The 8,958-nt window shown below is 38.4% G+C and overlaps 1 protein-coding gene across 2 annotated transcripts; it reads left to right on the top strand.

Moving 5' to 3' along the window:
• The first annotated feature begins 172 nt into the window (after positions 1-172).
• Positions 173-7,994, top strand: LOC106925175 (multidrug and toxin extrusion protein 1-like). 2 transcript variants are annotated; one of them, XM_088002236.1, is made up of 16 exons: positions 173-1,036; positions 2,441-2,542; positions 2,635-2,703; positions 2,802-2,950; positions 3,329-3,371; positions 3,550-3,594; positions 3,701-3,798; positions 3,954-4,051; positions 4,232-4,413; positions 4,728-4,836; positions 5,307-5,382; positions 5,894-5,963; positions 6,050-6,182; positions 7,149-7,243; positions 7,328-7,391; positions 7,492-7,994. In XM_088002236.1, exons 1-16 carry the CDS (start codon positions 875-877, stop codon positions 7,716-7,718), a joined length of 1,722 nt encoding a protein of 573 aa, XP_087858362.1. In that variant the 5' UTR covers positions 173-874; the 3' UTR covers positions 7,719-7,994. The 2 variants fall into 2 exon arrangements, 1 of the variants encoding a protein (XP_087858362.1); XR_015761876.1 differs by lacking the exons at positions 7,149-7,243; positions 7,328-7,391; positions 7,492-7,994 and having other exon boundaries at positions 5,284-5,382; positions 6,050-6,117.
• Positions 7,995-8,958: the final 964 nt, after the last annotated feature.

Below are 8,958 nucleotides of genomic sequence, written 5' to 3'. Positions count from 1 at the left end.
TTGCATTTTTGAATGAGCTCTTTAATGTTCTTGAGGTCAGCACACACGACAGTTTTGTGGTTTTTATTAAATCCCATTTGAAGTTTTAATTGTTAAAAGTCAACAATGTGTGCGTTTTGTTTTGTTTTGACAAGGAGGATTTGCATTACTTAGCAATTATTAAATTAATATCCACAAAGTAAAAGCCAATATAATTTCTCTATTAATGTGAAAACATAAGGTAGGACTTATGAATGTACAACTTCTAAATGATCGCACCCCAAAAATAAGCATGGAAATTTCACCCAGGGAATATTTACAGATCTGTAATAAAGTTTTTTTTTTTGTTTTGGTCCGTTTAAATTTAAATTTCATTTAATAATAATTAACAGGCTTTCAAACATCCATCTCTGTTAATCTTAATGTGTTTCATTTAGTAATGCAGTTCCTAAAACAGATTTTTTTTAATAGTATTCCAGTTTATTAAATGGGACCGCAAACATTATTTTAGTTTTTGCACGTAATTTGACTCATGTTGTATCACGTGGACTGTCCTTGACCTTAGAATTTGTGATTTGGTGATGTCAGCGTATTTAAAGGAGCAGTTGCACAGGTGCCACATAAAGTGATTTTTTTTTTAAGGAAAGCAAATGGTGTTCTGTATATAAAATAATAGCACACAGTTGCGTTGTGCTGAATACTGTACCAAAGGGTAAGCTGACTGTTGTCCGCAGTGTCGTCATAAACATCATATCCTCTTGGAGCGCGAGGAGAAGTACTGTCTGCGCGACATCAAAAAGCTCCGGATAATTTCAGTTGCAAACAAGCGGCATTTAGCTAAACAGGAGGAGACCGTTTCTGGAGTCCTGTGTATAAAGGCGCAACATATCTGGTCATGGATAGTTCAGAGGATACCAAAAATGTCAAAGAGCGAGCTGGCAGACGCCCGACTGACGCTTCTTTTGTTGAGACCAACGCTGAATGCTGCGGACTGAGAGGAGTCCAGGCGGACTTCCGACACGAGGTGCTGCAGCTCCTTAAACTGGCAGGACCTGTGGTAAGGAGGAGGCACCTCTGTCTCACGGACCGAGGGGAGCGTAGTTGAGTATTTGTTAGAAACAGGAAGAGTGAAGCTGCCATGGATTCGGCCGGAAACAGGAAAGGTTGCAAAAATAACTTCTTCCTGTTTTTTGGGGGGGGGTTTAATTAATACAATTAAAATAGAAGTATTAATTCAAACAAAAAAGTCAATCCTCTTTTAAGAACTAAAATGTTTAGTCTATGTTGAATTTACCATAAGCATATAAAAAGCCCAAAGAAGCAAAACGTAAAAATTACAAAAAATGTCCATTGCTAAAATACAGTATTTGATAAGTTTATAGATGCTAATTTATGTGGATAAAGTAAACTGTGAAAAAGAGCATAGTTTGGGTCACAGAGATTTAAGTAAGCAAATATGTGTGGTGTGAAGCTGTATTTTTCCTTAACTTATAATTTAAAAAAATTAACTTGCTTTTTTAGCCAGAATTCTTTTTCTAAATGCTACCTTCTGAAGGATGTTATATAGAGGCAGATTTTAGAAGCCATAGACCAGTCAACAAAAAAAGATAAAACAAAATAGCTTCTTAGATTACAAATTCCACAAAAGTCCCACGTCTGTGGGAGTTACAACAGAAAGCATATTATCGCTCTGAACCAATCACAGGTTCCTCCAATTCTTATCTTTATGAACACAGCTACTGCCAGACGGTCACATGACAGATACGAGACAAAAATTTTTTATTTGAGTTTGATATTTGGTTTATAAAATGTCATACAATCTCAAAAAGACATAAATATTGAATCTCAGAAAATATCACTTTCTACAAGTGTGGTCAAATCAGACTGAAATCCATTTTTCAATTAATAAATACCATTCTAATACACATATTTAATAAACAGTGTTCAAAATGCAGCCATAGAAGGACACCTTAGTACTTTTAAATGCTGCTGATTGGACAGTTTTACTTCATGCACAGCCATTTGTTTCTTTTGGCTTTATGGAGATTGTGGTAAGCCTGTCACGATAATAAATTTTGCTGAATGATAAATTATCCCAGAAACAGAAACAACAAATAAAATTAATTATGAAGTCGCTGTAAATAAAATTGTCCTTAAAAATGGCTAGATGAGACCAGTGCATCAGACTGAACAGGTTTAGTAAAAAGAGAAAAAATTAATTATTGAGTTTGTCTTAGTTTATCATGTGATTTATTACGACAGGCCTCTGGGTGGAGGGTCAGGAAGTTCAGCTCACAATATCTACGGTTATCTACATCTACAGTTATTCTTGATAAAATATTATGAGTCATATCCTAAAAGACACTTTCTGTGTTTATGGGCCTTTTAAAATAATGTTTTAAAATGCCTTTGAAACAAAAGGCTCATTTTATTTTTCTTGAAAACAATGCTGTGTTTTCAGGTCATTTCCCAGCTGATGGTCTTCCTGATCAGCATCATCAGCCTGGCGTTCTGCGGTCACCTGGGGAAGACGGAGCTAGCAGCAGTATCACTGGCAGCTGCGGTGAACATAATTGGGCAAACGTGATGCACTCCCAAGTCGTTCTCTTAGATTTGAGTTGATTCTTGAGTTCTTTCTTGCTGTCTCCCATGCAGGTGGTGAACGTCAGCGGTATTTCTGTCGGCACGGGTTTGTCTGCATCTTGCGATACCCTCATATCTCAGGTGGCGAGTCCTCGTCTATGGTTATTCAGCAAACAGCTAAGCAGTAAAAGATTCGCATCAAGTGTATCAAATCTGTTTGTTTGCTCTGCTGCATGCAGACCTATGGGAGCGGTAACCTGAAGCGTGTGGGTGTGATTCTCCAGAGGGGGGTTCTGATTCTGCTGCTGGCATGTTTCCCCTGTTGGGCCGTCCTGATCAACACCGAGCCCCTACTGCTGGCTGTCAAACAGAGTCCAGAGGTTGCCAGGTCTCCTTCAAGTCCAATTTACCAAGTTCATTTACATTTTGAAATTTTATGGAAGTTCAACGGAGTAAAGAGAGTTGAGAACAAATGCATGTCATACAATTTAGATTTTTGTATATAAGGAATTTAAACTGATGCTGGTCGGCTTTATTGGCCAGGTTTTTTCACACAGACAAAGAATTTCACTTCACTTCCACTTTGCTTTCAGAGCAGAGACATTTAATTATGCATTTTTTAATTTAGTGGAAAAGTTGGATTTTGACAAAGTAGGGTGAATTGAAGTTTGTAGTTTGTAGATTGACAACATATGAAAAAGTACAAGGGTTGGAAATGTCTTCAGTTCATAGTCCTTCTTATGTACAATGAGTTTTTATTTTGCAGTCTGTCCCAGCTGTATGTGAAGATCTTCATGCCGGCTCTTCCAGTGAGTTTGATGAGTCACTAAAATTACCTTTCCAAAAAACAATGTAGAAAATTTCATCTCATGGTCAAAACTACTCTGATCCTCACAAATATTACAAAGGAAAAATAGATTAACAAAGACAGCTTGATTGATTCAATATGCCTGAGGTTTTCCTTCTTTTTTTTGTCATGATCTTCAGGCTGCTTTTATGTACCAGCTGGAAGGGAAGTACTTACAAAACCAGGTGGGTCTCTCAGAGTAAAGCTGTTTACATAGAATGTAAAAAATATATATACACATTTAGGCCTGTTTAGAATTAAACAAGTATAATTCTGTGCTTTGCATGTCAGGGAATCATGTGGCCTCAGGTTGTAACTGGAGCAGTTGGGAATGTCCTCAATGTCCTCATCAACTATGTCTTCCTCTATCATCTGGAGCAGGGTGTAGCGTGAGTTTCTATATTGTTGTAGTTCAAACGAACAAAGAATATTACGACTTGGTTTCAGACATCTTTATCACTAGATATTTCTGAATACCAATTTGTGCTATGTCTTGTTCTCATGTCTTTGTCCTTCATGTCGTTGCTCTGGGTTTTCTATGAAGGGGATCTGCAGCAGCCAACACCATCTCTCAGTACTTGCTGGCTTTGCTCCTGCATGTTTACATCTGGTGGACGGGTCTTCACAAAGCCACATGGGGAGGTCAGTTCAAGCCTCAGGACAAAGTCAGACACTATCAGTTTTTTTTTTTGCATTCTGGATTGTATTCTAGCACTTTTTTTATTATTACTTGCATTATACTTTTGTAAGAATCTCCTTCTGTTTTATTATCCTTGTTTATTGTCATAATTGGTCAAATCCTTTGTATATGTGGACTCACAGGTTGGTCACTCGACTGCCTGCAGGAGTGGGGTCTCTTCATAAAGCTGGCCGTTCCCAGCATGCTCATGATCTGCCTGTCATGGTGGATTTTTGAAGTTGGAGGATTCCTGGCTGGTGTGATCAGTGAAGTTGAACTGGGGGCTCAGTCTATTGCGTACCAGCTGTGCATTGTGGCTTACATGGTAATGGATCTGTAGATCACACACATTGATGCTCGCTGCACATAAAACACCACCTGCCTATCAATGGTCTGAAATGTCTTTTATTAAATCCCCAGACTAAGGCTTAGGACGGCTTCTGACAGGGACATTTCCATTCATACAATTACCTCAGTTTCCTCTTAAATGTCCAATAACGGTCCTGGAGATCCTGGATGCAGAATAGCAGTCTTTTTCTGTTGTGAGGGGACCGTTTGGCACAACTGCAGGCATTAGCATCTCCGCTTAAAGACTATGCGTAACATTCTCTGCTCTTTTGTGTTGATTTTTTTCCCCAGTCCCCTCTTGGATTTTCTGTTGCCGCTGCTGTCCGGGTCGGGAATGCTCTTGGTGCCGGAGACATACAGCAGGCCAAGCTGTCGTGTAAAGTCCCAATCATCTGTGCATGTAAGACCCATTCCACAGCATAAGTGCTCATACATGATGTTAGGTGTCTACTTCAGAAAACTGGAGCAGTACGGAGAGAATTGCTTTGTCTTTAAGCATTGCTATAATATTTGGTATATGCATAAGCCATAAGATTAAAAGCCAAAGCTCTGACAACAGGTTCTCTGTCTCTGTAAAAACCCAACTAATCTGATCTAGAATCATTGGACTCCGCAGAATTCTGGTTTTGTCATATTGGAAAGTATTTCATAACATATAATGTTATGATCTACTTCATCAACCCAGTTTTATTTTTATTGGAATGTTAATGTTCTATGATTTATATTTCTACAATAGACTGTTAAAGAAACATTTTAAAGAAGGAAAAAATACATAATCAGGCAGTCATTTATTGTTGCAGCTTGTGGAAACTGATTAACTACCTCATCTTTTCACCTTTATTGACAGTCCGCTTTGCGTGTTTTGCACAGTCATTGTTGCTTGCTTTGTTGGAGTTTGTGTCAGCATCACCAGAAACGTCATTGGATTCATTTTCACCTCAGACCAGTAAGTTAAACCCCAAACTCAGTAACTGGTTCCTAAAACCCAGCTAATTTGTGGACCTTTGATTGCAGCTTGTTGCATGTGTCACAACAGGATTTTTTTTGTATTCAGACAGCAGACAGTCATAAATTAACTAATATGCAGACTCTTGGACACCAAGCCGTAACTGTTTAACGAGCTTCAGTTATGTTTAAAAGCTCCGGCAACAGAGCTGGTGTATGCTGAATAGAGAAAATTGAAGAAAAAGACTAGTTTAAATTGTTTTTAATGTTGGTAGCTTAATAATACAATATTATGAACTAAGTTTGGTGTATTAGTGGTAAAATGTTAGCCCATCAGCGCCAAAATCAGCGCATTTCATCTAAAGTCAGTTCCAGCTACTGAAGACAACCTGAAATCATTTACCATGTTGTTACCTCACTAAAAAAGTGAATCATCTCCCTGTACTTTTTAATGTTTCCTGCTGGGAATGATTCACAGTCTAACGGTGTCTATTCCTGTGTTTTTTTCTTAGGGACATAATTCAGAGGGTTGCAGATGTAATGCTTATATTCAGCTTCATGCATGTCAGCGATGCGACTGCGGTGAGAACGACTTTCATTCAATCAAAGTCTCAGACTCCAGGTTTCTGCACACAAATTATAATCAGACGTGCATTTGTTACTTGTAGGGTGTGGCCGCAGGAGTTCTCAGAGGAGCTGGGAAACAACTGGTTGGCGCCATTTTTAATATAGTGGGCTTCTACTTTATAGGGTTTCCCATAGGCGCAACCCTCATGTTTGCTGCAAACATGGGAATTACTGGTGAGAGAAACAACAAATGAAAAGTCATTAACGCAAGAAAGTTTATTTATCTAATAAAGTTGAATTCAAAACCTAAAACTACTCATATCAATCAGAGGAATATATATGTATTTGTAGTTATGATTTGGGCTTAGAGCTGATGAAAAAACTAAATTTTTCATCAATAAATTACATTGCTACATAAAACCAGGAAAAGGTCATTTTCATTTTAAAGAAAGTCAGACAACTTCACAGTATAACTGTACAGCTTTTGCACATAATACTTGGTTGGGGCTCCTTTTGTATAAATGACTGCAGCTTTCAGTTCACCTGCTGGCTCTGGTGACTCTTATCTTCCTCTGACTCCCAATCAGTCTCAGCATACCATGGTTATTAAACCACGTCTTGGTTCTTTTGAGTGTGGAGCAGGTGCCAGGTTCTGGTGGAAAATGCATGTCCTTAAAGTTTGTCAGCAGAGGAAAGCTTGAAGTGTTCCAGCATTTCCTGGTAAACAACCACATTTACTTTGGATTTGATTAAAAAGCACAGACTGAATGTGGAAGCTTTTTACAGAACCTCAAGCAACAAGATTTGGTGCCCTTCTTTTTTGTCCAAACCTTTACTTTCTACTCAGCTTAATACATGGAATATGGCAGTCTGTGAACAGCTTGCTTCTTTAGCTGTGACCCCTTGTACAGGCGGTCAATGACTGTCTGCTGAACATCTGTTAAGGTAGCATTATTTACCCCATTTCTATTTTTCTGAGAAACAAAGTTTTCTTTTTTTTTTTGAGCCCTCATCCTCAAACTAGTATAAACCAGTTAGTGTTATTAGTGTTTGTAGATTTTCAGTTTCGCTCTTTGAAATTAACTTCTAAACTAAATAAACTTTTCAGCGATAATTTCTTTTATTCACATGCACCTGTGCATTGTCTCTTTCCGTCTACTCTATGCACCATGAACTCTACTTCATCCCCAACTACAACAGGACTGTGGACCGGACTTACAATTGCCGTTTCACTACAGGCATTTTTCTTCGTCGCGTTTTTGTGCAAACTTGATTGGAAAAAGGCTTCAGAGGAGGTTGGAAACTGAACTACTCTTTTTATTGAAGAAAAACATGTTATTGGCTTATGTATTTCATTACTTTTTCCTCTGTCTGATCAGGCTCAAGTCAGAGCAGGAGTTCAGCTCATGGAAGAAAAAGAAACATTTAATCTGGAACAATTAGGTGGGAACAGACAGTTATCACTGTCATCTTTCATAAAAAATAAGAAAAAAAACATGTCTGATTTTATTCTCAAAAGCTTAATAACTTGTTCAACATTTAGAGTCAAGTCAGAGCCAGATCCAGGTTGGCTTTACTCCGACCAGAGGTACCAACGAGGAAGAGGGTGTCGTCCAGAGTCCAGGCCGGAGAGAGTTTGCCACCTCCACAGTGGGGGACGTGCTGCCGGTTAAACAGCTGGTCGTACAACGCGGACTGACACTTTTGATCATGATCGTCATCCTTGTGGTTGGAGTCATCAGCAGCAATTTGATAGTCACTCTGTTTTGATGATATTTTTCCTACAGACGATGGTGTGAGTCCGGTTCTTGGTGCAACTTACAGAAAGCTGGTTCTGTTCTGTTTGTTTGTATCACCAACAGAACCTTAAAGATTGAAGGAGGACTTTAAAACAGTAAGAGTTGGACAAAAAGAGAAGTGCCTTGCAAAATAATCAAATCCTGTTGTACTAGGTTTCTGTGCGCATGTATTCAGCTCTATATGAGTCAGTATAATGTCTGGAACATTCAGAAGCAGAACTATAAATATTTCATGTTTACATTTCAATTGGTCTTTACTTGTGTGATTCGTTTCCTCATTCAAAATCCAGATGGCTGATGTGAAAAAGGCTGAAACTGTTTGAGAACAAAGTTGCCAGTTACATGCAGACTGAAAAATTGGCTGAAAGGAAATTAAATACTGAACTTGTCTTACTTTACAACAAAATGTGTAAGCTATCCAAGACAGGGGAGAAAGACATTGGATAAATTAGAGTAAATCTTTGACCATGTTTAAAATGATAGATATAATGCTATGTGAGCAGGTAGAAAGACTCTTTCTCAATAACTCTATTTAAGAGAGCATAGGGAAATATAATACTGAGAATTCAAACCCAGCAAGAAAATGCAAAAAGAATGAAATGTGTGTGTTGTTAAGAGGAATCCTCCTTTGTAGTTTTTATGCTTGTTTAATTTGACTTTATTTTGTCAATTTAAATCTTTCAGCCACTTTGTGACCAAATATTCAGTTCATATTTAGGATGACAGCTTTACAAACACTTCAAGTTATAAATGGCTTTCACAAAGAGAAGTCCTTAAGCTTTGTCTCAACATGCTAAAAGTTATCAAAAAGCAACACAACTCACCCAGAATAAAAGCAAGTCATTGATATCGATCAGTCTGGAAAGGGTTATGGACACATTGGAGTCGGCTTTGAGACTCCAACAGCCTGTAGTGAGAACCATCGTCTAGGCACGCAGACGGTCTGAACAGAATATTCTCAGGATTGTATGTAGTATGCTATGTTGAGTTAGTGTTCAAAATACAACTTCCAGCCTGTACATTTTGGCATCAAGGAAAAAATGGAATTTCGTCATCTGTCCTGATTCTGAGAAAAGTGAAGCTACACTGTCTGCTCTCATGAATGTTTGGTGAAGGAATTAGAGAAAGGCCTCCTATCTGGGCCTTGGCACCACTGAAAGCCCAGTATCCAGAGTGGTGGCCATGGGCGTAACTACATACTTTCTGAGGTG

This window comes from Poecilia mexicana, unplaced genomic scaffold, assembly GCF_051168715.1.
Source record: "Poecilia mexicana isolate PSO_F unplaced genomic scaffold, ASM5116871v1 scaffold_1, whole genome shotgun sequence".
Classification (NCBI taxonomy): domain Eukaryota; kingdom Metazoa; phylum Chordata; class Actinopteri; order Cyprinodontiformes; family Poeciliidae; genus Poecilia; species Poecilia mexicana.
This window is presented reverse-complemented; position numbering and strand designations above follow the sequence as displayed.

Coding starts and splice junctions, on each gene's coding strand:
- LOC106925175 (XM_088002236.1), top strand. CDS start 875: ATGGATAGTTCAGAGGATACCAAAAATGTCAAAGAGCGAGCTGGCAGA. Junction 2,951..3,328: donor CAGAGTCCAGAGGTTGCCAG/GTCTCCTTCAAG, acceptor TTTATTTTGCAG/TCTGTCCCAGCTGTATGTGA. Junction 3,799..3,953: donor CATCTGGAGCAGGGTGTAGC/GTGAGTTTCTAT, acceptor TTTTCTATGAAG/GGGATCTGCAGCAGCCAACA.